Genomic DNA, 27214 nt, shown 5'->3' on the forward strand with positions numbered 1-27214 from the left:
CTAGTTCTGTTCTAATTCGTTCAGTTCTGTTCTAGTTCTGTTCTAGTTCTGTTCTAGTTCTGTTCTAGTTCTGTTCTAGTTCTGTTCTAGTTCTGTTCTAGTTCTGTTCTAGTTCTGTTCTAGTTCTGTTCTAGTTCTGTTCTAGTTCTGTTCTAGTTCTGTTCTAGTTCTGTTCTAGTTCTGTTCTAGTTCTGTCTAGTTCTGTTCTAGTTCTGTTCTAGTTCTGTTCTAGTTCTGTTCTAGTTCTGTTCTAGTTCTGTTCTAGTTCTGTTCTAGTTCTGTTCTAGTTCTGTTCTAGTTCTGTTCTAGTTCTGTTCTAGTTCTGTTCTAGTTCTGTTCTAGTTCTGTTCTAGTTCTGTTCTAGTTCTGTTCTAGTTCTGTTCTAGTTCTGTTCTAGTTCTGTTCTAGTTCTGTTCTAGTTCTGTTCTAGTTCTGTTCTAGTTCTGTTCTAGTTCTGTTCTAGTTCTGTTCTAGTTCTGTTCTAGTTCTGTTCTAGTTCTGTTCTAGTTCTGTTCTAGTTCTGTTCTAGTTCTGTTCTAGTTCTGTTCTAGTTCTGTTTAGTTCTGTTCTAGTTCTGTTCTAGTTCTGTTCTAGTTCTGTTCTAGTTCTGTTCTAGTTCTGTTCTAGTTCTGTTCTAGTTCTGTTCTAGTTCTGTTCTAGTTCTGTTCTAGTTCTGTTCTAGTTCTGTTCTAGTTCTGTTCTAGTTCTGTTCTAGTTCTGTTCTAGTTCTGTTCTAGTTCTGTTCTAGTTCTGTTCTAGTTCTGTTCTAGTTCTGTTCTAGTTCTGTTCTAGTTCTGTTCTAGTTCTGTTCTAGTTCTGTTCTAGTTCTGTTCTAGTTCTGTTCTAGTTCTGTTCTAGTTCTGTTCTAGTTCTGTTCTAGTTCTGTTCTAGTTCTGTTCTAGTTCTGTTCTAGTTCTGTTCTAGTTCTGTTCTAGTTCTGTTCTAGTTCTGTTCTAGTTCTGTTCTAGTTCTGTTCTAGTTCTGTTCTAGTTCTGTTCTAGTTCTGTTCTAGTTCTGTTCTAGTTCTGTTCTAGTTCTGTTCTAGTTCTGTTCTAGTTCTGTTCTAGTTCTGTTCTAGTTCTGTTCTAGTTCTGTTCTAGTTCTGTTCTAGTTCTGTTCTAGTTCTGTCTAGTTCTGTTCTAGTTCTGTTCTAGTTCTGTTCTAGTTCTGTTCTAGTTCTGTTCTAGTTCTGTTCTAGTTCTGTTCTAGTTCTGTTCTAGTTCTGTTCTAGTTCTGTTCTAGTTCTGTTCTAGTTCTGTTCTAGTTCTGTTCTAGTTCTGTTCTAGTTCTGTTCTAGTTCTGTTCTAGTTCTGTTCTAGTTCTGTTCTAGTTCTGTTCTAGTTCTGTTCTAGTTCTGTTCTAGTTCTGTTCTAGTTCTGTTCTAGTTCTGTCTAGTTCTGTTCTAGTTCTGTTCTAGTTCTGTTCTAGTTCTGTTCTAGTTCTGTTCTAGTTCTGTTCTAGTTCTGTTCTAGTTCTGTTCTAGTTCTGTTCTAGTTCTGTTCTAGTTCTGTTCTAGTTTCTGTTCTAGTTCTGTTCTAGTTCTGTTCTAGTTCTGTTCTAGTTCTGTTCTAGTTCTGTTCTAGTTCTGTTCTAGTTCTTTCTAGTTCTGTTCTAGTTCTGTTCTAGTTCTGTTCTAGTTCTGTTCTAGTTCTGTTCTAGTTCTGATCTAGTTCTGTTCTAGTTCTGTTCTAGTTCTGTTCTAGTTCTGTTCTAGTTCTGTCTAGTTCTGTTCTAGTTCTGTTCTAGTTCTGTTCTAGTTCTGTTCTAGTTCTGTTCTAGTTCTGTTCAGTTCTAGTTCTGTTCTAGTTCTGTTATATTTTTGTTCTAGATCTGTTGAGTAACCGAATTGATTCATTATGATTTTATAATCAAAAATGTGATTTCATTGTAATACTAACATCTTTACGTATGAGTAATATTTCGTGCTTCATAAGAAATAAATATAACTCATACTTTATAAATTTACATTAGAAAATAAAAACTGTATAATATTACGAATTTCAACTAAAATAGCAGATATTTTATACGATTTTATTGGCTTGTGTTGGAAAACATTGAAAAAAATTAAAATATATAATTTAACTTCACCATTTTGAAAAGGAATAAGTTTTAAAAATTTGCCCTAAGAATACTTGAACTTTTTTAACTTATTGGAGGAGTTTACAACAAATCTAAAAATTTTTTTTAAACATTGTATATTTTACGACCTTTACAAAGAGATTTTTTTTATAAAAATCAGCAAACTTTTCTTTTTTATGTATTACTTACTTAATGTTACAGATAATAAAATTGACCATTAAAACAAGCCAAAATGTGACCAGTACTTTGTACAGAAAAATTTAATATTTAAACAAGAAATACCACTTTTTCACATTCTTACTTGTTTTTAATTTTATTGCAGATAACTAAACTAAAAAAAGACTACATACCGTGGAAGAATTAAAAACCTGGTTTCAACATAAAAATTTACAAAGGAAAATTTTTAAACAAAACGAAATTCCCCTAAAAGTAGGTAATAAAACATAAAAACTTTGGCGTATAAAATTTTAGAGAAGTAGAGAAAAAAAAAGAAGAATTAAAAGTAAAAGAAATACAATAAAAATTATAACAACAAATACTTTGCTAGTAAAGTTGAAGGGAAAAGGAAACTCATCAAAAAGTGAAAAATAAAAGAAAAAAAACTGTAATAAAGAAAACAAAGAGAAAAAAGTGAAAAAAAAATATTTCAAGTGAATAAAAATTAAAATAAACACACAAAGGTGAAGTGAAGTGAAACGAACCAAACGACAAACATACAAGTGAACTTATATAGAGACAGAATACATCTATAGACACAAACATATTAAAAGTGTATTGAGCTGTATTTAAATTTATACGTCAAAAACAAACAAATACACTTACACTACAAACACATACTAGCGCGTGTCAATATTCAATATTCTCTTTCACTGTGTATTATACTTCTATAAACTAGAGTGCAACATCCAAACAGGAGGCTGGAGTATTAGTATGTATGTAAATGTGAGTTTGTTATAAATAAATTTGCGTTGCCAATATCATAAAGAATAAACAAAAACAAGAGCAGCAACAACAACAACAACAAAGTAATGTAAAAAAATATATACCAGAGATATAATACTCTATAAAAATACCTGATAGACAACAGTATTTGTATGTGTTTGTGCGTTTATATACATAAATATTTACATACACATTTATGTGAATGTATAATAGAGAATTTTTAAAAATAACAACAAATACACCATCATAGCAGTATTGTGAAAATATTCAATATTGTTTTTAAACAACAACAACAAGAACAAAAAAGTAAGTAAAATAAATAATAATCTCTTTCGTATTTTTTTTGATGGATCCTTGAAAAAGGGTCCATTACGTTTAAGTTCATTATCCCGAAGATTTTTAAGATTTGTATCCCGAAGATATCTGGGGTCTTCAGAAAATTGATTTCAACAAACACACAGACGGACAGACACGCAGACAGACGGACATAGATTTATAGACTTCGGTATCTATAACGATGTAGAACACATACACATTTATACTCTATAGGGTCGCAAAATTTTATTGTATTCATCCAGAAACTGATTTATAAACTTATATATACCCATCTCACAAAACCGAAGGATATAATTAAAATATCTAAAACTTTGCTTAAGTCCAAAATATAGACTATTTGAAATTATTTACTTTTATCCGACACTTTTCACTTTGCCCTCATTATCTTTAATACACAAATACATTCTAAGAATATTTTCATTGATATTAATATGGAATCAAACATCTTCCTTAGCTTATGCTAAATATCCATAAAATAAAAAAAAAAAATAACGCCAACATCTGACACCTGTAAATACAAAAATAACATTTCGTTTATTGGTATTTGTGTCTCAAAAACACCTGTAGTCTATCTTTTCGACGTTTTTACCTTGCTTACTGGTAAAAAAAAAAGTAAATGGTGAGGGTTGTGGATACTTTGAAATCTGAAACTAAAGAAAGGAAAAAAGAAAAACGCAAATAAATAATAATAAAATACAGATAAGTTCAGAGCTCTATGTCATGTATAACAAGTGCTCAATATTTAATTAGAGTGTTTTCTTGTATTTTTGTCTATTTTTCTAAAAAGAAAGAAATTGAGATTGTTTGTTTAGGTTTTTGAAAGATAGTGGAAGGAAAACATTTCTATACAAGTCTTTAAGTTGAAGATTCTCTCTCTTAGAGAGAGAGAGGTTATTATCTTTTCGAAGAGATTTTGGTATATAGTCCAGTCTAGGCCGTAGCCTAGTCAAGTATGTAATGTAGTCTATAGAATAGTCTATAGTCTAGTCTATAGTCTAGTCAATAGTCTAGTCTATTGTCTAGTCTATATTCTAGACTATAGTCTAGTCTATAGTCTAGTCTAGTAGTCTAGTCTATAGTCTAGTCTATAGTCTAGTCTAGTCTAGAAGCTAGTCTAGTCTATAGTCTAGTCTATAGTCTAGTCATATAGTCTAGTCTATAGTCTAGTCTATAGTCTAGTCTAGTCTATAGTCTAGTCTATAGTCTAGTCTATAGTCTAGTCTATAGTCCTAGTCTATAGTCTGTCTATATCTAGTCTATAGTCTAGTCTATAGTCTAGTCTATAGTCTAGTCTATAGTCTAGTCTATAGTCTAGTCTTAGTCTAGTCTATAGTCTAGTCTATAGTCTAGTCTATAGTCTAGTCTATAGTCTAGTCTATAGTCTAGTCTATAGTCTAGTCTATAGTCTAGTCTATAGTCTAGTCTATAGTCTAGTCTTATAGTGCTAGATCTATAGTCTAGTCTATAGTCTAGTCTATAGTCTAGTCTATAGTCTATTCTATAGCCTAGTCTATAGTCTAAGTCTATAGTCTAGTCTATAGTCTAGTCTATAGTCTAGATCTATAGTCCTAGTCTATAGTCTAGTCTATATCTAGTCTATAGTCTAGTCTATAGTCTAGTCTATAGTCTAGTCTATAGTTCTATAGTCTAGTCTATAGTCTAGAGTCTAGTCTATAGTCTAGTCTATAGTCTAGTCTAGTCTAGTCTATAGTCTAGTCTATAGTCTAGTCTATAGTCTAGTCTATAGTCTAGTCTATAGTCTAGTCTATAGTCTAGTCTATAGTCTAGTCTATAGTCTAGTCTATAGTCTAGTCTATAGTCTAGTCTATAGTCTAGTCTATAGTCTATTCTATAGTCTAGTCTATAGTCTATAGTCTAGTCTATAGTCTAGTCTATAGTCTAGTCTATAGTCTAGTCTATAGTCTAGTCTATAGTCTAGTCTATAGTCTAGTCTATAGTCTAGTCTATAGTCTAGTCTATAGTCTAGTCTAGTTTATAGTCTAGTCTAGTCTATAGTCTAGTCTAGTCTAGTCTAGTCTAGTCTAGTCTAGTCTAGTCTAGTCTAGTCTAGTCTAGTCTAGTCTAGTCTAGTCTAGTCTAGTCTAGTCTAGTCTAGTCTAGTCTAGTCTAGTCTAGTCTATAGTCTAGTCTATAGTCTAGTCTACAGTCTAGTCTATAGTCTAGACTATAGTCTAGTCTATAGTCTAGTCTATAGTCTAGTCTATAGTCTAGCCTATAGTCTAGTCTATAGTCTATTCTATAGTCTATTCTATAATCTAGTCTATAGTCTAGTCTATAGTCTAGTCTATAGTCTAGTCTATAGCCTAGTCTATAGTCTAGTCTATAGTCTAGCCTATAATCTAGTCTATAGTCTAGTCTAGTCTATAGTCTAGTCTAGTCTATAGTCTAGTCTAGTCTAGTCTAGTCTATAGTCTAGTCTATAGTCTAGTCTATAGTCTAGTCTATAGTCTAGTCTATAGTCTAGTCTATAGTCTAGTCTATAGTCTAGTCTATAGTCTAGTCTATAGTCTAGTCTATAGTCTAGTCTATAGTCTAGTCTATAGTCTAGTCTATAGTCTAGTCTATAGTCTAGTCTATAGTCTAGTCTATAGTCTAGTCTATAGTCTAGTCTATAGTCTAGTCTATAGTCTAGTCTATAGTCTAGTCTATAGTCTAGTCTATAGTCTAGTCTATAGTCTAGTCTATAGTCTAGTCTATAGTCTAGTCTATAGTCTAGTCTATAGTCTAGTCTATAGTCTAGTCTATGTCTAGTCTAGTCTAGTCTATAGTCTAGTCTATAGTCTAGTCTATAGTCTAGTCTATAGTCTAGTCTATAGTCTAGTCTATAGTCTAGTCTATAGTCTAGTCTATAGTCTAGTCATATCTAGTCTAAGTCTAGTCTATAGTCTAGTCTATAGTCTAGTCCTATAGTCTAGTCTATAGTCTAGTCTTATAGTCTAGTCCTATAGTCTCGTAGCTAGTCTAGTCTAGTCTATAGTCTAGTCATAGTCTAGTCTAGTCTATAGTCTAGTCTATAGCTAGTCTAGTCTATAGGTCTAGTCTATTAGTCTAGTCTATAGTCTAGTCTATAGTCTAGTCTATAGTCTAGTCTATAGTCTAGTCTATAGTCTAGTCTATAGTCTAGTCTATAGTCTAGTCTATAGTTAGTCTATAGTCTATCTATAGTCAGTCTATAGTCTAGTCTATAGTCTAGTCTATAGTCTAGTCTATAGTCTATAGTCTAGTCTATAGTCTAGTCTATAGTCTAGTCTATAGTCTAGTCTATAGTCTAGTCTATAGTCTAGTCTATAGTCTAGTCTATAGTCTAGTCTATAGTCTAGTCTATAGTCTAGTCTATAGTCTAGTCTATAGTCTAGTCTATAGTCTAGTCTATAGTCTAGAAAGATCGTATACTGGGCCTCCTTCCCGATTCTGTACAATTAATTTTGACTTGACTGCGTAGCAGACAGGTTATTCATAGTGGTTACTCAGAGTAAAGAAAGAAAATGTTCGGCTCGAAATAGTACTAAATAATTTTTAAAATAAAAATTTACATACATACATATAAAGAGGCTTAAGGATTTCTTTTTCGCTATCGATTGCTTAAAGCGAAATCTGAAACAAAAGCCAACGCATACAAATATTACATATGCATACATATGCATATGTATTTCGTTCAAAGGATGAATAATATTAATGTACATAAATATAGGATGTATTTTATATTTTTCATTAAAAAATTTAATAAATACATAAATACACCAAATTGGAAAGTGTTTGAGGGTTTGTGCGCCAGATGCTATAATTGGCAGTATATTTCAATATTTAAACAAATATATCTGTATGTAAATATTGATATGTACATGGGCATGTGAGTGTAATTAAATCCTACAAGATTATTATTCATATGTTGTTGTTTTTTTTGCGCTGATTTTTATTCCTAGAAATAATACTTACCTTAATATGAAATTAATTAAAAACATTTCTTTATGTGTATTCACGACAACGCAGTATTAAAATTTTCTGAGTGATTGTGTTGAATTTCAATTATTCAATTTATTTTCATGTTTTTGGTAAATATATATTGGTAGAAAATAAAAATGTCTTCCTTAGCGGTAATATGTAGCTGTATTGTAATATTATTTTTCTTCGAATTTCATTTACAATTAAAATTCATTTTGATTTTATTAAGCGTTAACTACAAGAAATCTTATTTGTAATTCGAATAAAATTCGCTGTAAATAAGGAAGAAAAGTATTTATTTGTACAAATTATGATTAATTTGATTGAATATTATAATTGGGTAAATGTACATTTATATATGTACATATAAGATCAGGCGACACCATCAGAAAAATGCGGTTCAAACAACTGACATCTTTAAAAACCTTCTCTTAAAAATACCAAAAATATCAGAGGTTAAAGGTCATGACATACAATAACTCGTTTTTGAAATAATAAGAATTGAAATATTAGTTGCTGTAATCAAATTTATTGATTTAGGAATTTTATTTTTATCAATTTTAAGTACAAGCTTTCAATGCTGAAATTTGCTTTTAATGTATTTATCGTTTATCCATCTAATGATTATTACATGAACTAATTTCTTTTGAATTTTTAGATATTTTAATTAAAAGCTGCCATGTTAACAGCCTTAGTAACATAATATTAGATTCCAGACAATTCGTTGAACTCTCTTTATGCTGATTTGCTTAAACAAATTTATAAAATGTTTGAACCCAATGGGAAAAATTAGTGCAGATGACAGACGCAATACTTGTGATATTTTTATGTAATGAATTGTGATGAAAATTCTTACCAAGTAATTGCAATGTATTGACAATATTTGGGAATTTTCCAACATTTTTTAAAAATCTGAAAATTTTTTAGTTCCATTACAATCTAAGTATTTCCAATAGGCTATTATGCTACCAATTTATTATGGATTTTTTCCATATATTTTCAACAAAGATTTTAAGACATTTAAATACTGTTTATCAATTTAATTTTATATTTGAATGAAATTACAATTAATGTACATTAAAACAGCGAGACGGGAGAGCATGGAAAAGAGGAAAGCAGGGGAAGAAAGAAGAGGGAGGGGAGGGGAGGCTGGGGAGGAGAGGCGGCCGCAGGGACAGGGAGAAAAACGAGGGAGGGAGGGGGGGCCAAGGGGGACGGGACAGGGACCAGAGGGGGAGGGGGAGGGGGAGGGAACGAAGACAAAAGGAACGAACGAAGAACGAACGAACAACGAAAGAACGAACGAACGAACGAACGAACGAACGAACGAACGAAACGAACGAACGAACGAACGAAACGAACGAACGAAAACGAACGAACGAACGAACGAACGAAACGAACGAAACGAACGAACGAACTAACGAACGAAAACGAACGAACGAACGACGAACAACGAACGAACGAACGAACGAACGAAGAACGAACGAACGAACGAAACGAACGAACGAACGAACGAACGAACGAACGAACGAACGAACGAACGAACGAACGAACGAACGAACGAAAACGAACGAACGAACGAACGAACGAACGAACGAACGAACGAACGAACGAACGAAGAACGAACGAACGAACGAGAACGAACGAACGAACGACGAACAACGAACGAACGAACGAACGAACGAACGAACGAACGAACGAAACGAACGAACGAACGAAAACGAAACGAACGAACGAACGAACGAACGAACGAACGAACGAACGAACGAACGAACGAACGAAACGAACGAACGAACGAACGAACGAACGAACGAACGAACAAACGAACGAACGAACGAACGAACGAACGAACGAAAACGAACGAACGAACGAACGAACGAACGAACAACGAACGAACGAACGAACGAACGAAACGAACGAACGAACGAAACAACGAACGAACGAACGAACGAACGAAACAACGAACGACGAACGAACGAACGAAACGAACGAACGAACGAACGAACGAACGAACGAACGAACGAACGAACGAACGAACGAACGAAACGAACGAACGAACGAACGAACGAACGAACGAACGAAAAGAACGAACGAACGAAAACGAACGAACAAAACGAACGAACGAACGAAACGAACGAACGAACGAACGAACGAACGAACGAAGAACGAACGAACGAACGAACGAACGAACGAAACGAACGAAAACGAACAAACGAACGAACGAACGAACGAACGAACGAACGAACGAACGAACGAACGAACGAACGAACGAACGAAAACGAACGAACGAACGAACGAAAAACGAACGAACGAACGAACGAACGAACGAACGAACGAACGAACGAACGAAACGAACGAACGAACGAACGAACGAAACGAACGAAGAACGAACGAACGAACGAACGAAACGAAACGAACGAACGACGAACGAAACGAACGAACGAACGAACGAACGAACGAAAACGAACGAACGAACGAAAGAACGAACGAACGAAAACGAACGAACGAACGAACGAACGAACGAAGAGAACGAAGGAAACGAAAACGAAGAACGAAGAACGAACGAACGAACGAACGAAACGAACGAACGAACAACGAACGAACGAACGAACGAACGAAGAATAACGAACGAACGAACGACAACGAAACGAAACGAACGAACGAACGAAAACGAACGACGAACGAAACGAACGACGAACGAACTAAACGAACGAAGAACAACGAACGAAACGAAACGAACGAACGAAAACGAACGAACGAACGAACGAACGAACGAACGACGAAGAACGAACGAACGAACGAACGAAAGAACGACGAACGAAAGAACGAACGAAAGAACGAAACGAACGAACGAAGAGAACGAACGAACGAACGAACGAACGAACGAACGAAAGAACGAACAAACGAACGAACGAACGAACGAACGAACGAAAAACGAAACGAACGAACGAACGACGAACGAACGAACGAAACGAACGAACGAACGAACGAACGAACGAACGAACGAACGAAAAGAACGAACGAACGAAACGAAGAACGAACGAAACGAACGAACGAACGAACGAAAACGAACGACGAACGAACGAACGAACGAACGAAACGAAAACGAACGAACGAACGAACGAAACTAACGAACGAAGAACGAAGAACGAACGAAGAACGAACGAAACGAACGAACGAACGAACGAACGAAGAACGAACGAAACGAACGAACGAACGAACAACGAACGAACGAACGAACGAACGAACGAACGAACGAACGAACGAACAACGAACGAACGAACGAACGAACGAACGAAAGAACGAACGACGACGAACGAACGAAACGAAGACGAACGAAAAAACGAACGAAAACGAACAAGAACGAACGAACGAACGAACTAACGAAACGAACGAACGAACGAACGAACGAAACGAACGAACGAAACGAACGAACGAACGAACGAACACGAACGAACGAACTAACGAAGAACGAAACGAACGAACGAACGAACGAACGAACTAACGAACGAACGAACGAAACGAACGAACTAACGAACGAACTAACGAACGAACGAACGAACACGAACTAACTAACGAACTAACGAACTAACTAACTAACGAACGAACTAACTAAACTAAAAACTAACTAACTAACTAACTAACTAACTAACTAACTAACAACAAACTAACTAACTAAAACTAACTAAAACTAATTAACTAACTAACTAACTAACTAACTAACTATCTAACTAACTAACTAACTAACTACCTAACTAACTAATTAACGAACTGAACTAGAGCTGAACTAGAACTGAAATAGAACTGAACTAGAACTAGAACTCTGTCTGAACTTTCTAGAAAATTTTCATATAGAAAATTGCCTGGTTTTGACACTTTGCATATCAAGAATGACCCTAGTGTAAAATAAATCTAGTTCTATATGATTTTGTGCCTTAAAGTATGAGCAATATTTGTTTATTAAATTAATCTACTTTCGTTTGTTTACTATTTTATTAATACATATTTCTATGGATTAATAAGATAAACAAAAAAACGTATTTATTATATTATAATATTTCGTATTTTGCACTAGCAAAAATAGATTTCTGAAAAAAATGTATCCATTGATTTATTTTATACACAGATGCTCGCCGCATACCATCGTTGTATGTTAACTAGTACACATTGTTTATTTTTTAATTAATGATCTTAACAATACATTTTTATTAATTATATTACCTTTTTTGTTGCTATTACTGCAAATGTGTTGTGCTTTTGTTATTATGTCTACTTTGCAGCAAAAAACAAAAAAAAGAAAGAGAAAACAACGACAACAATGAAAACTACAATCAATTTCATTGTTAGCTGATGATAATGACTGAGTTGTTTTTGTTATTGTTCAAGTCCCAATATACCAGGACATTAATCAATTCTCCCACCCAAAACCACTAGCACCTGTATACATTTTCAAACCACAAGAACTAGATAGCTGTTCTCGTTGTTATTATTATTATTGTATTTATTAAGTACTAGAAGTAGGAAAATAAATAGAGGAAAAAAAAAATCAATATTTAAAATAGGAATTTATTTTTGCCCTTTTAAAACATTGTGCAAACAAAAGGTACCACCATCACCACCATCTCTTTCCAATAACCATTAATATGTGGAAATTTCTATGAATAAATACCCGTATATGTAGTAAGGTCTGCTAAAATTGCTGTTGTTATCAACACATAGATACTAAATACATACACAAACCTCCTCAGAATAACTCATGTAGTCAGTGTATTTGCAGACATTAATATTGAACAAATGAGAGTGTGTTATATTCGGTTACAGGATCTTATATACCCAACATCAAAATATGTTCTAGTTCAGTTCTAATTCGGTTCGAATTTAGTTCTAATTCAGTTCTGGATCAGTTCTAGTTCAGTTCTAGTTCAGTTCTAGTTCAGTTCTAGTTCAGTTCTAGTTCAGTTCTAGTTCAGTTCTTTCAGTTCTAGTTCAGTTCTAGTTCAGTTTAGTTCAGTTCTAGTTCAGTTCTAGTTCAGTTCTAGTTCAGTTCTAGTTCAGTTCTAGTTCAGTTCTAGTTCAGTTCAGTTCTAGTTCAGTTCTAGTTCAGTTCTAGTTCAGTTCTAGTTCAGTTCTAGTTCAGTTCTAGTTCAGTCTAGTTCAGTTCTAGTTCAGTTCTAGTTCAGTTCTAGTTCAGTTCTAGTTCAGTTCTAGTTCAGTTCTAGTTCAGTTCTAGTTCAGTTCTAGTTCAGTTCTAGTTCAGTTCTAGTTCAGTTCTAGTTCAGTTCTAATTCAGTTCTAGTTCAGTTCAGTTCTAGTGCAGTTCTAGTTCAGTTCTAGTTCAGTTCTAGTTCAGTTCTAGTTCAGTTCTAGTTCAGTTCTAGTTCAGTTCTAGTTCAGTTCTAGTTCAGTTCTAGTTCAGTTCTAGTTCAGTTCTAGTTCAGTTCTAGTTCAGTTCTAGTTCAGTTCTAGTTCAGTTCTAGTTCAGTTCTAGTTCAGTTCTAGTTCAGTTCTAGTTCAGTTCTAGTTCAGTTCTAGTTCAGTTCTAGTTCAGTTCTAGTTCAGTTCTAGTTCAGTTCTAGTTCAGTTCTAATTCAGTTCTAGTTCAGTTCAGTTCTAGTGCAGTTCTAGTTCAGTTCTAGTTCAGTTCTAGTTCAGTTCTAGTTCAGTTCTAGTTCAGTTCTAGTTCAGTTCTAGTTCAGTTCTAGTTCAGTTCTAGTTCAGTTCTAGTTCAGTTCTAGTTCAGTTCTAGTTCAGTTCTAGTTCAGTTCTAGTTCAGTTCTAGTTCAGTTCTAGTTCAGTTCTAGTTCAGTTCTAGTTCAGTTCTAGTTCAGTTCTAGTTCAGTTCTAGTTCAGTTCTAGTTCAGTTCTAGTTCAGTTCTAGTTCAGTTCTAGTTCAGTTCTAGTTCAGTTCTAGTTCAGTTCTAGTTCAGTTCTAGTTCAGTTCTAGTTCAGTTCTAGTTCAGTTCTAGTTCAGTTCTAGTTCAGTTCTAGTTCAGTTCAGTTCTAGTTCAGTTCTAGTTCAGTTCTAGTTCAGTTCTAGTTCAGTTTTAGTTCAGTTCTAGTTCAGTTCTAGTTCAGTTTAGTTCAGTTCTAGTTCAGTTCTAGTTCAGTTCTAGTTCAGTTCTAGTTCAGTTCTAGTTCAGTTCTAGTTCAGTTCTAGTTCAGTTCTAGTTCAGTTCTAGTTCAGTTCTAGTTCAGTTCTAGTTCAGTTTAGTTCAGTTCTAGTTCAGTTCTAGTTCAGTTCTAGTTCAGTTCTAGTTCAGTTCTAGTTCAGTTCTAGTTCAGTTCGTTCAGTTCTAGTTCAGTTCTAGTTCAGTTCTAGTTCAGTTCTAGTTCAGTTCTAGTTCAGTTCTAGTTCAGTTCTAGTTCAGTTCTAGTTCAGTTCTAGTTCAGTTCTAGTTCAGTTCTAGTTCAGTTCTAGTTCAGTTCTAGTTCAGTTCTAGTTCAGTTCTAGTTCAGTTCTAGTTCAGTTCTAGTTCAGTTCTAGTTCAGTTCTAGTTCAGTTCTAGTTCAGTTCTAGTTCAGTTCTAGTTCAGTTCTAGTTCAGTTCTAGTTCAGTTCTAGTTCAGTTCTAGTTCAGTTCTAGTTCAGTTCTAGTTCAGTTCTAGTTCAGTTCTAGTTCAGTTCTAGTTCAGTTCTAGTTCAGTTCTAGTTCAGTTCTAGTTCAGTTCTAGTTCAGTTCTAGTTCAGTTCTAGTTCAGTTCTAGTTCAGTTCTAGTTCAGTTCTAGTTCAGTTCTAGTTCAGTTCTAGTTCAGTTCTAGTTCAGTTCTAGTTCAGTTCTAGTTCAGTTCTAGTTCAGTTCTAGTTCAGTTCTAGTTCAGTTCTAGTTCAGTTCTAGTTCAGTTCTAGTTCAGTTCTAGTTCAGTTCTAGTTCAGTTCTAGTTCAGTTCTAGTTCAGTTCTAGTTCAGTTCTAGTTCAGTTCTAGTTCAGTTCTAGTTCAGTTCTAGTTCAGTTCTAGTTCAGTTCTAGTTCAGTTCTAGTTCAGTTCTAGTTCAGTTCTAGTTCAGTTCTAGTTCAGTTCTAGTTCAGTTCCAGTTCAGTTCCAGTTCAGTTCTAGTTCAGTTCTAGTTCAGTTCTAGTTCAGTTCTAGTTCAGTTCTAGTTCAGTTCTAGTTCAGTTCTAGTTCAGTTCTAGTTCAGTTCTAGTTCAGTTCTAGTTCAGTTCTAGTTCAGTTCTAGTTCAGTTCTAGTTCAGTTCTAGTTCAGTTCTAGTTCAGTTCTAGTTCAGTTCTAGTTCAGTTCTAGTTCAGTTCTAGTTCAGTTCTAGTTCAGTTCTAGTTCAGTTCTAGTTCAGTTCTAGTTCAGTTCTAGTTCAGTCCTAGTTCAGTTCTAGTTCAGTTCTAGTTCAGTTCTAGTTCAGTTCTAGTTTCAGTCCTAGTTCAGTTCTAGTTCAGTTTCTGGTGCAGTTCTAGTTCAGTTCTAGTTCAGTTCTAGTTCTAGTTCCAGTTTAGTTCAGTTCTAGTTCAGTTCTAGTTTTAGTTCAGTTCAGTTCGTTCTAGTTCAGTTCTTGTTCAGTTCTAGTTCAGTTCTAGTTCAATTCTAGCTCAGTTCCAGTTCAGTTCTAGTTTCGGGTCAAGATTACTTCTAGTTCTGTTTTAGTTCAGTTATAGTTAGACGGACAGATGGATGGATTACATATTGTCCTAGAATCTAGATCGTTTTTAGAATCTAAAAATATTTGCACACATGTCGATTTCGATGTGTTACAAACGGATGACGGGTATAAAATACATATGTTTAATGTATGTATTTGTTTGTAAGGGGATGTGTAAGTAGTTTTGTAGTTGTAGATGTATATGTGTAGTACTATTTGCTATTTAGCCACTTTTATAGAGGATCCTCTTATAAATACAAGTATCTGTTGAAAACCATAAATAAACAAATGCCATCTCATGTGTAAGTTTAGACAGATGTGTTTGCATTTAGATGAGTGTCTCTTTGCAGAGTAATCAATAGCTGGACAACGTTGTTTATAGACACGGGCCATACAGAAAAGATTTTTAATAATTTACCACAGAAAAACAATAATTTTATTATAAAAGGTATAATTATATATATTATCTCCTATTTGTAAACATATTTCCAAAAAGTGTCAAAAAACTATTCAGGTCTTTTCTGTATTAGATATAGGTACATATTTTGTGTATGGGGGAAATTTGAATTCCTAAACATTTCCGTGCCCCAAGTTGTTCTTTTAGGCCCTAAAACTTTCTCATGTTTACATCTTAATTATAAGTAGGTGGGTGTTCGAAATACAATGTAAACATTTCAGAATTTGTTTGTTTATTTGAAAGAGGTGTGTATAATGATGTCTTATATTCGGTTACCATATTTGTTCGTAATAAACAATTAAAATACAATGTCATTTGTGCTGACCATAAATAAACGACAACAATAAATTTATTAACATTTATTTTCTCTTATTTTCGTATTTCATTTATTTGGTGAGCTATTTATCGATTATGGTCACACTTCTTTTGTTGTAATATTTTCATTATATTCAAGTTTTTGTTTGCTGATGTAGACAAAAAAAGTTTAAAACACTTTTTTTTCTGTTCAAAAACTTTATTTATAATTGAATTATGGACAGGACAAAGAATAAAGCCAAAATAAGTGTGAAAAATTGGAATAAACATTTTATTTAAAAGTTTATTAAACAGAATATAAAAAATGTTCATAGTTACTCTAGTGTAAGTACTTTTATGAAGTCTTTTTTATTGGCTATGTCAACCAGTAGTTCGGGGTGACTGTTCCTAAGTGGTGATTTTAACCAACAGATCTAGTTTCAGCTTTAGTTCAGTTCTAGTTCAGTTGTAGTTCAGCTTTAGTTCAGTTCTAGTTCGGTTGTAGTTCAGTTCTAGTTCAGTTCTAGTTCAGTTCTAGTTCAATTCTAGTTCAGTTCTAGTTCAGTTCCAGTTCAGTTCTAGTTCAGTTCTAGTTAAGTTCTAGTTCAGTTCTAGTTCAGTTCTAGTTCAGTTCTAGTTCAGTTCTAGTTCAGTTCTAGTTCAGTTCTAGTTCAGTTCTAGTTCAGTTCTATTTCAGTTCTAGTTCAGTTCTAGTTCAGTTCTAGTTCAGTTCTAGTTCAGTTCTAGTTCAGTTCTAGTTCAGTTCTAGTTCAGTTCTAGTTCAGTTCTAGTTCAGTTCTAGTTCAGTTCTAGTTCAGTTCTAGTTCGGTTCTAGTTCAGTTCTAGTTCAGTTCTAGTTCAGTTCTAGTTCAGTTCTAGTTCAGTTCTAGTTCAGTTCTAGTTCAGTTCTAGTTCAGTTTATAGTTCTAGGTTCTAGTTCAGTTCTTAGTTCAGTTCTAGTTCAGTTTCTATTCTAGTTCAGTTCTAGTTCAGTTCTAGTTCAGTTCTAGTTCAGTTCTAGTTCAGTTCTAGTTCAGTTCTAGTCAGTCTCTAGTTCAGTTCTATAGTTTTCAGTCTAGTTCAGTTCTAGTTCAGTTCTAGTTCAGTTCTAGTTCAGTTCTAGTTCAGTTCTAGTTCAGTTCTAGTTCAGTTCTAGTTCAGTTCTAGTTCAGTTCTAGTTCAGTTCTAGTTCAGTTCTAGTTCAGTTCTAGTCAGTTCTAGTTCAGTTCTCTCGTTCAGTTCTAGTTCTACTAGTCAGTTCCGTTCTAGTTCAGTTCTCGTTCAGTTCTAGTTCAGTTCTAGTTCAGTTCTAGTTCAGTTCTAGTCAGTTCTAGTTCAGTTCTAGTTCAGTTCTAGTTCAGTTCTAGTTCAGTTCTAGTTCAGTTCTAGTTCAGTTCTAGTTCTAGTTCAGTTCTAGTTTAGTTCTAGTTCAGTTCTGGTTCAGTTCTAGTTTAGTTCAGTTCTAGTTTAGTTCAGTTCTAGTTTAGTTCAGTTCTAGTTCAGTTCTAGTTCAGTTCTAGTTCAGTTCTAGTTCAGTTCTAGTTCAGTTCTAGTTCAGTTCTAGTTCAGTTCTAGTTCAGTTCTAGTTCAGTTCTAGTTCAGTTCTAGCTCAGTTCTAGTTCAGTTCTAGTTCAGTTCTAGTTCAGTTCTAGTTCAGTTCTAGTTCAGTTCTAGTTCAGTTCTAGTTCAGTTCTAGTTCAGTTCTAGTTCAGTTCTAGTTCAGTTCTAGTTCAGTTCTAGTTCAGTTCTAGTTCAGTTCTAGTTCAGTTCTAGTTCAGTTCTAGTTCAGTTCTAGTTCAGTTCTAGTTCAGTTCTAGTTCAGTTCTAGTTCAGTTCTAGTTCAGTTCTAGTTCAGTTCTAGTTCAGTTCTAGTTCAGTTCTAGTTCAGTTCTAGTTCAGTTCTAGTTCAGTTCTAGTTCAGTTCTAGTTCAGTTCTAGTTCAGTTCTAGTTCAGTTCTAGTTCAGTTCTAGTACAGTTCTAGTTCAGTTCTAGTTCAGTTCTAGTTCAGTTCTAGTTCAGTTCTAGTTCAGTTCGAGTTCAGTTCTAGTTCAGTTCTAGTTCAGTTCTAGTTCAGTTCTAGTTCAGTTCTAGTTCAGTTCTAGTTCAGTTCTAGTTCAGTTATAGTTCAGCTCTAGTTCAGTTCTAGTTCAGTTCTAGTTCAGTTCAGTTCTAGTTCAGTTCTGGTTCAGTTCTAGTTCAGTTCTAGTTCAGTTCTAGTTCAGTTCTAGTTCAGTTCTAGTTCAGTTCTAGTTCAGTTCTAGTTCAGTTCTAGTTCAGTTCTAGTTCAGTTCTAGTTCAGTTCTAGTTAAGTTCTAGTTCAGTTCTAGTTCAGTTCTAGTTCAGTTCTAGTTCAGTTCTAGTTCAGTTCTAGTTCAGTTCTAGTTCATTCTAGTTCAGTTCTAGTTCAGTTCTAGTTCAGTTCTAGTTCAGTTTCTAGTTCAGGTTCTAGTTCAGTTCTAGATTAGTTTTAGATCAGTTTTAGACATAAAACTTTTCTATATGTAATATTTCTATCAACCTGTGTTGTTAGGAGTCTGTGATTAAAATGTTTAAAGAAATGAGCAATGTTATTCCTTGTAATATCTTAATTCCTAATTGTAAGTCATGGACAGTAAATCCTGCTAAACGGTTTCCAGGAACAACTTACCTTTTGCATTAAAGTACAACAAATCATGTTTTTTGTCGTCATATTTCATTATAAATTTTAAATACTCTTTAAGTATATTAACTGGGTAATAAAAGTACTTAGCAAGTTTTTAGCACCTATGAGTAACAACACTTAATGGCAAAATAAAGAAAAGTAAATAAGGACACAGAGAAAAAAATACATACATATATTTTTTAAAAGCATTTTAAGATGAAAATTTCTATGGTGATTACTTTAAAAGCACTTAGGCGTAACATGCCATTTATATTAAAAGTGATATAAAAACTGAATGTGGTGGAAGGGGCAAGAAGAAATGTGAAAATAACCAAAGTCAAGATTTTAAAACAAAGCATTTTTAAAACACCAAAAGCTAAAAAAAAAACATTTTAAGGACTTCGGTAATTGTAAAACACAAAGCATGTAAGAAAAATTAACAGAAACTACTTAAGAAAGTAGGTGACCGTAATGACTTTAGGATTTCTTGATTTTATTTTGAAAACCTTAAAAACTAATAGCTTTAAATGTTGGAAACATTTTAAGGTGTGGGTATTGCTTTCAAGTAACAAATTGTTTAATTTTTGTATGCTACAAAAAGTATTAGTTTTTGTCATTCCTTCCACAGAAATCCAGATAATCGCAATGCTGTATTTTTTAGCTATAATTTAACATTTTCCCAGGAATTAACTAAAGCGAAAAAATCTAAAAAGCGGAAATAATAAGAAAATTGCTAACATGTCAAAATAAACCACATTTACAAATAGCGTTTCTAAAAGCCATTTTAAACTATTTCTTTTAAAAAATTTTAAAATCGTATAGTTTAAATTTAATTCGATATTTATTGTGAATTTCCTTAATATTGCGTTTTTACTTCATACACGCTCTAAATAAGTGTAAATCCCATAGAAAATTGTTCTAGTTCAGTTCTTTTTCCGTTCTAGTTCAGTTCTAGTTTCGTTCTAGTTCACTTCTAGTTCAATTCTAGTTCAGTTCTAGTTCAATTCTATTCAAATCAAGTTCAGTTCTAGTTTCAGTTCTAGTTCAGTTCTAGTTCAGTTCTAGTTCAGTTCTAGTTCAGTTCTAGTTTAGTTCTAGTTCCGTTCGTAGTTCAGTTCTAGTTCAGTTCTAGTTCAGTTCTGGTTCAGTTCTAGTTCAGTTCTAGTTTCAGTTCTAGTTCAGTTCTAGTTTCAGTTCTAGTTCAGTTCTAGTTCAGTTCTAGTTCAGTTCTAGTTCAGTTCTAGTTCAGTTCTAGTTCAGTTCTAGTTCAGTTCTAGTTCAGTTCTAGTTCAGTTCTAGTTCAGTTCTAGTTCAGTTCTAGTTCAGTTCTAGTTCAGTTCTAGTTCAGTTCAGTTCTAGTTCAGTTCTAGTTAGTTCTAGTTCTAGTTCAGTTCTAGTTCTAGTTCAGTTCTAGTTCAGTTCTAGTTCAGTTCTAGTTCAGTTCTAGTTCAGTTCTAGTTCAGTTCTAGTTCAGTTCTAGTTCAGTTCTAGTTCAGTTCTAGTTCAGTTCTAGTTCAGTTCTAGTTCAGTTCTAGTTCAGTTCTAGTTCAGTTCTAGTTCAGTTCTAGTTCAGTTTCTAGTTCAGTTCTAGTTCAGTTCTAGTTCAGTTCTAGTTCAGTTCTAGTTCAGTTCTAGTTCAGTTCTAGTTCAGTTCTAGTTCAGTTCTAGTTCAGTTCTAGTTCAGTTCTAGTTCAGTTCTAGTTCAGTTCTAGTTCAGTTCTAGTTCAGTTCTAGTTCAGTTCTAGTTCAGTTCTAGTTCAGTTCTAGTTCAGTTCTAGTTCAGTTCTAGTTCAGTTCTAGTTCAGTTCTAGTTCAGTTCTAGTTCAGTTCTATTTCAGTTCTAGTTCAGTTCTAGTTCAGTTCTAGTTCAGTTCTAGTTCAGTTCTAGTTCAGTTCTAGTTCAGTTCTAGTTCAGTTCTAGTTCAGTTCTAGTTCAGTTCTAGTTCAGTTCTAGTTCAGTTAGTTCAGTTCTAGTTCAGTTCTAGTTCAGTTCTAGTTCAGTTCTAGTTCAGTTCTAGTTCAGGTCTAGTTCAGTTCTAGTTCGGGTCAAGATTACTTCTAGTTCAGTTCTGGTTCTAGTTCAGTTCTAGTTCAGTTCTAGTTCAGTTCTAGTTCAGTTCTAGTTCAGTTCTAGTTCAGTTCGGTTTCAGTTCTAGTTCAGTTCTAGTTCAGTTCTAGTTCAGTTCTAGTTCAGTTCTAGTTCAGTTCTAGTTCAGTTCTAGTTCAGTTCTAGTTTCAGTTCTAGTTCAGTTCTAGTTCAGTTCTAGTTCAGTTCTAGTTCAGTTCTAGTTCAGTTCTAGTTCAGTTCTAGTTCAGTTCTAGTTCAGTTCTAGTTCAGTTCTAGTTCAGTTCTAGTTCAGTTCTAGTTCAGTTCTATTCAGTTCTAGTTCAGTTCTAGTCCAGTTCTAGTTCAGTTTTATTCAGTTCTAGTTCAGTTCTAGTCCAGTTCTAGTTCAGTTTTACTTTAGTGCAAGTTCAGTTCATTTTCTTCCCGAAGTAGTTCTAGACTAGAGATAAACATTTATATCTGATAAAAAGAACCAACTTTTTTAAATGTTATTTGATTATTTTTTGCTTCGTCTATTTAATTTAAAATGTCCTGTTAAGCCATCGAAACGGTACCAAAAAATTGGCACAGCTTTAGTTTGTGAGTTTGTGTTAGTTTGTAAGTGTATGTATTTATTCTCAGGCATAACGTACAAACAAGAAAATAACTGTAAAAGTTTCTTTTATGGAAGTTTTTTTTCACTCTCCGGTTCACAATAAATACACACTTCAGCAACACACAAAAATTCACTCTAACACATACCTACTTGTGTAACTACAAAAGATTGTTTACAGAATGACATTAATTTCCGTTACATTTTTTTCTGTGTGAATTCCATTCTTCTTCTTTTTTTGGGGATATGAAATGTTTGCAAGTGAGTGACTGACTGAATGAGTGCGTGCTATTTTTTATTTTAAATGTTGCGAAGGTAGTTGTAGTAGGTAGTCTAATACTAAACAACTGTTTAGCTTTTGTTGCTGTATGTAGTTGTGATAATTGCATATAATCACACACAAACAAAACAAAGATAATTACATCTTTATAAATATTAAAATGGCCCAGACGGTTCTGGAAAAATGTCATATTATATAGGTAGAGGAGACAGGATTTGGTTACCATCCGATTTCATAAAAATTGTTTATCTCCTTATATTCGACGCCTTCCTAATGTAAATACTACCGTGACGTGAGTTAAACGGTTCTTTCGGTTGTTTTGTAGTTTACGCATTGCAACCTTTCGAAAGGGTTTTTTTAGTTATACATATATCGCCGTTGTTAATGCTGTAACAAAAATTGTTTTTCTCATTTTGCTTGTTGTTTTGTTACAAAAACAAAATTACAAAACAGCCAAAGTATAATATCTACTAAACTTTTTTTGAGTTGTACATTTGAGTCAAACCTTTTGCATGTCTCATCAACGCGTTAAACGAAAAAAACTGGTGAAAGCTAAAAAAAAGAAAAGACAAGAGGACTGAGAAAAGCGAAACTACAACTTTAAATTAAGACATATCCTTCCGTCGGACCCGCTGGCTCGCTGTCAATGTAAACCATGTAAACCAGCACAATATATACTTATCCGGTAAATAGGGAAGTAATATTGGAGCAAAGTGTAAGTACTTTTGTTCGGGTATGACCAAAAAATACTTAGTTACAAATGTGCTAACCCGACTTTTCCGGATTTAAAACCAGCTTTACATTTATTCTAGGTAGTTAGTTAGTTAGTTAGTTAGTTGTTAGTTTAGTGTTAAGTTAGTTAGTTAGTTAGTTAGTTAGTTAGAGTTAGTTAGTTTTAGTTAGTTAGTTAGTTAGTTAGTTATGTTAGTTAGTAGTTAGTAGTTTAGTTAGTTAGTTAGTTAGTTAGTTAGTTAGTTTAGTTAGTTAGTTAGTTAGTTAGTTAGTTAGTAGTTAGTTAGTTAGTTAGTTAGTTAGTAGTTAGTAGTTAGTTAGTTAGTTAGTTAGTTAGTTAGTTAGTTAGTTAGTTAGTTAGTAGTTAGTTAGTTAGTTAGTTAGTTAGTTAGTTAGTTAGTTAGTTAGTTAGTTAGTTAGTTAGTTAGTTAGTGTTAGTTAGTTAGTAGTTAGTTAGTTAGTTCGTTAGTTAGTTAGTTAGTTAGTTAGTAGTTAGTTAGTTAGTTAGTTAGTTAGTAGTTAGTTAGTAGTTAGTTAGTTAGTTAGTTAGTTAGTTAGTTAGTTAGTTAGTTAGTTAGTTAGTTAGTTAGTTAGTTAGTTGTAGTTAGTTAGTTAGTTAGTTAGTTTAGTTAGTAGTTATAGTTGTTAGTTAGTTAGTTAGTAGTTAGTTAGTTAGAGTAGTTAGTAGTAGTTAGTTAGTTAGTTAGTTAGTTAGTTAGTTAGTTAGTTAGTTAGTTAGTTAGTTAGTTAGTAGTTAGTTAGTTAGTAGTTGTTAGTTAGTTAGTTAGTAGTAGTTAGTTAGTTAGTAGTTAGTTAGTTAGTTAGTTAGTTAGTTAGTTAGTTAGTTAGTTAGTAGTTAGAAAGTCAATTTAGCTCTTGCCCTTCCTTTGATTTTTTAAAAAATTAAATTAAAAACTAACAAGTTTCCGTTGCCTTGCAATAATTTTTCTTTATTGCATCCTTTGCTGCCACAAATTTTCAGGTGCAAAAAAAAAAATTCATTTTGCAGAATTTAACTTGCAACACTTTAGTCCATTTTTTCCTGGCTGCCACTTTTTCGTTATTTGCAAAGTTCTGTTATATATTTTCTCTGCTTTTTTATTACATTTTTATACCGAGTTGTTTTTGGTCTTTAGCAAATTTCATTTGTTTTTTTTTAACTTGAACGTAAACTAGTTGTGACAAGTTCAGTTACAAAATTTAAATTCAGCACTTTAAGGAGGTTCTTATAGTTCAGATTGTTTTTGGTTTTTCTGTAATTTTTTATTGTGTTGTGTTGGACAAAGTGCTGTGAGTTGATATCTTCTGACCTTATGCTGTCAAGTGCTGTTTGTAATGTGTTTGGTAAGCTATTATTTGCAACACTTTTACAAGTTTTATTCATAAATGTATTTATTGTATTGTATATATTCAGTTCTAGATTAATAATGAGACTTAACATTGTAATGGCAATTTCTTACTATGTATATTACATGTTCTTCAAAAATGGTCGTGTTGTCAATTGTTTAGTGAAATATTCAGCAGATATGGACATACATCAATACATACTTATAAACCTTGATTTAATTGAGATTTAGAAAAAATATTTTTGATATAACATTTATTAATTTGCGTTAGACATTTTGCAAAGATTGATCCTTAAATGCTTATTCTTTTCTGTTCTTTTGTTGTGAACTTCTTGGATATTGTTCTTGCATTTCAAAAAAAATGTATCGGAGGAAGATGATTTCGTTGTGGGTATGTTAACATCTTTATTTGCACTAGTAGTCACTTTTATTTTTTATCCAATTTAGTTGGCTCCACCTACTGGAAAAAATTTGTGAAGAATATCGATCAATTTTAAAAATTTTCAAATTTTATGATGGAAAAATTTTGTATAGAAAATATCGTAAATAATCAGTTTTCTATAAAATCCTAAACATTTTTTAAACAGGAAACTTCTCGAAAACCTATCTGAGAGAATTCTTGAATATTTTTATTTCGAAGATATCTGGGGTCTTCAGAAATTGATTTCTACAGACACACACACAGACGGACAGACAGACGGACATGGCTTAATCGACACCGCTATATTGTATAGAGAATATCGTGAATGACTAGACAGATAGACAGACAGACAGACGGGCATGCCTTAATCAACTCCGCTATTTTGTATTGAGAATATCGTGAATGACCAGACAGACAAACGGACAAACGGCTTAATCGACTCCGTAATCTATAAGGATCCAAAATTATATACCCTTCTCGCGAAGGTGAAGGGTATAAAAAGTAGGCTTAAAAGGGGCGTGGTTTATATGTTAACCTTAGAATAATACGAAAAATTGAATTTCAAAACAACAACCTAACTAACCTTATGTTTATCCTTGTCGCGCATTGAACCCTCGGAAGATGTTATGCTATTCGATTTTTTGGGCTTTGCTGGTACACCAGGGGGCTTTCTAACTGCTGGTCTCGTTGAAGCCACATTCTCTTCCAAAGTATTACTTTGAATAGGTTGATGAGGATGTGTGGTATCCAGTAAATACCTAAGATCAGCTATCAGACTATCTCTTATCTCATTGGGAGGTTTTTGTGGCATTTGTTGTTGCTTTAACTCCTGACCACGAGAGGAACTGGGACCGGTATCAGCTGCAGCAGTTGCCTGCAACTGCGATAACCTAGGAGGTCTGTGAGGCGAAGTACTTTCCCGGCCAGTATCCAACATAAATTGTAAATCATGTAAAACACTGGTTCGTATCTCCTGATTAATTTCCGGTTTCTTTTGACGTGGTGTTAGGATAATTTGTAGATCTTCCAAAATTTTCTCTTTAGTCTCTTTGTCATACTTCTTTTTCTTTGATTTTTGTTGGGTTTTAGGATTCAGTATATGCTTTATGCTTTGTATAATACTTTCTTGAGAGTCGGAGGTTTTAGGTGAGTTGGGATCCGTTGAAACTGTTTCCGGTTTAACAAGATAGCTTATATCTTGTAAGGCATTTTCCCGACTAATTTGTTTGGGCAAACGTCCAGCGCTATCAGGATGAAAGAGTTTATAAAGGTCAAGTAAAATTTCATCTCTTTTCTTCGGCTGCATATTTTGTTTTCGATTTTGAGGGATTGGGTTCTAAAAGTTCTTTCAATTCCTCTTGGATTTCATTGCGCATTTCATTACGTTTATAGTGACCAGAGGCTTTAATGGCAGAAGCATCTGTTTGTACAGTTTCGGTTACTACGCTGAAGGGTTTGGTTGTTTCTAAGGGTTTGGAAGGAAGAGCGGGTTTTCTGTTAGAGGCTGTAAAGGGTGGTAAGCTGGTAAAGGTTGTAGGGGTACATTTGTAGTTGCTAGATCCGCATAGTTACTGGGCATACTATGTCTAGCTGGTGTTTTCATTTGAGAGGATTCTTTTGGCCTTAAATCGGTGGTGGGTAATGAAAAACGTTTACCTTCCATTAGAGCTTTAAGAGCCGCTATAGGTGTAGTTTGTTCTAGGGCAGCTCTGACTTCTCCCAAAAGATCGGCTCTAAGTTTTTGAGCTTTTAATTTCGGATCTGGTTGTGTAGTTACTGGTGCTGTTGGTTGTTCAGTTTGTGTAAAATCAACTTTACTGTTAGGATCTTTTGACTCGGTCATTGTAGTGGCTATAACACTGGCTGGTTGAGACATTCGGGTACCTATGGTTTTAGTTAATGCGGGAGGTAATTCTTCTGCAGTTGGCATGCGTTTCTTTATAATATCTAGAACTTCATTTAAAGAAGTTTCTCCACCAAGTGGGGGCGTTTCATTGGGTTTTATAATACCGGAATTCGAAATGCAAGAGTAAAAGAGATCACTGCCATTTTTCTGCTGAGGTTGGTGGGTAGTTATGGCTGGAGTTTGGTGGTATACTGGTGCACTTGTAGACGGAAATATTGGTACTAGATGTCTTATAGGTTGCTGTACATTTTGTGATTTAATTTGTTGTCCCGAAGAGGCCTCCATTATAATTTCCGTTTCTATGAAACGTGATTGACAATTTTGTGAGTCAATTTGCAATTTTAAGGGTATGGTGACACAAACAGGATTTAAATTTAGAACTTGTTTAGCTGGTTGTTGGACTTGTCTTAAGGGTTTTGAGCATTTTACTTTCTGACAAGTTTGTGAAGATTTCTCGCAGACTCTTTCCTCTTCATCTGCCGGCACATTAGAGTGACAAGGCTTTTCACCTCTTAACACTGCACACCTTTCACAAAAGTCCAAGTGTTGTAAATCTTTCTCATATTGTTTACAAACATTAGTCTCCACTAAACAAGCAGGACTTTCCGGAAACCAGTTAGAGAAATCACATTCCTGTTTGATAATCCCTTTGGAAATTTCTTCTGGTTTGTCAACTTCCTTCAAATCCTCCATTGTCTTTGCTGTCAAAGATTTCTGGGAACTTTGGCCATAACATATAGCATTTTCCGGCTGTACAGCTTTCAAACATAAGTCACACATATTTTCTTTATCCTGGCAGCTAGAGCATACAAATCCTTGCTGCTCCTCTGTAAATTTCCTTAAACTTGCTGACTTTTTCTTTTCGCGTTTAACTTTTTTAAAGGAATCATATCTTTCCTCTTCCAAATGCTTCTGCTTATTGTGAGGTATTGCGATGTTAATAACTTCCAAAGGATTCATATCACCACAAGCCATTTGCTTAAAAGGACTTTCTCCTAAATTCTGATTACATTTCCTAGTTTACTATAAGCCTGACGAAAGGTACGATACAAGACATTCGAAGTATAAGCCATTTGTTTGAGTAGACTTTTAAATTCTCTGGGATTTTTTATTTCATTAATAATCTCAAATATTTGCAATTGAGGTTCGAGCTCACTTTCACAATCGTAAAACACTTCCTGTTGCTCACATGGTCCTACGCCACCTCCTTCTAATCTGTTAGCTTGTTTCTCGTTTGCCTGTTTTATAAACCAAGAATCTGCATATAAATACTGGGAGTTTAAATCCATTTGATTTGTTTTTAGATTTAAAAAGTTCATAAAATTTTCTTTGTTTTCCGCTGGATGGTCTGAATTACTATAGAATTTCTTACGTCTCTTTTTCATGTGCAACGGATAAGGATTACTATCAAAACGTTTTCTCGAAGACCAATTAGTCATTTTGTGGGGAAAATGTTTACAAAAAATTTTTAATTTTCAATTTTGTTACAAATTGCTAAAGATTTCTAAAACTTTAAAATTTTCAAATAGTTTTTCAAAGAAAATTTTCGAAATAAAAAAAAAAT

At 33.8% G+C, this 27214-nt stretch overlaps 2 protein-coding genes across 3 annotated transcripts in view; one reads left to right on the forward strand and one right to left on the reverse strand.

Annotated features, from left to right (window-relative positions):
* Positions 1-2418: 2418 nt before the first annotated feature.
* Positions 2419-27214, forward strand: part of LOC119608470 — a 134983-nt gene continuing 110187 nt past the window's right edge. For both annotated transcript variants that reach the window (XM_037962906.1, XM_037962905.1), the window contains exon 1: positions 2419-3327. The gene's annotated coding sequence lies outside the window, so the exon portion shown is untranslated. The remainder of the gene's footprint in view (positions 3328-27214) is intronic.
* LOC119608477 lies at positions 23754-27187 on the reverse strand. Its single transcript, XM_037962919.1, is given in 5 exon segments — positions 23754-23783; positions 24328-25032; positions 25034-25261; positions 25264-26610; positions 26652-27187. Coding segments are annotated over 5 exon segments (2721 nt in total). The 5' UTR covers positions 27090-27187; the 3' UTR covers positions 23754-23780.

Source organism: Lucilia sericata, unplaced genomic scaffold, assembly GCF_015586225.1.
Source record: "Lucilia sericata isolate MDLA Ls3-8-SP2 unplaced genomic scaffold, ASM1558622v1 Contig000840F_arrow, whole genome shotgun sequence".
Lineage (NCBI taxonomy): Eukaryota > Metazoa > Arthropoda > Insecta > Diptera > Calliphoridae > Lucilia > Lucilia sericata.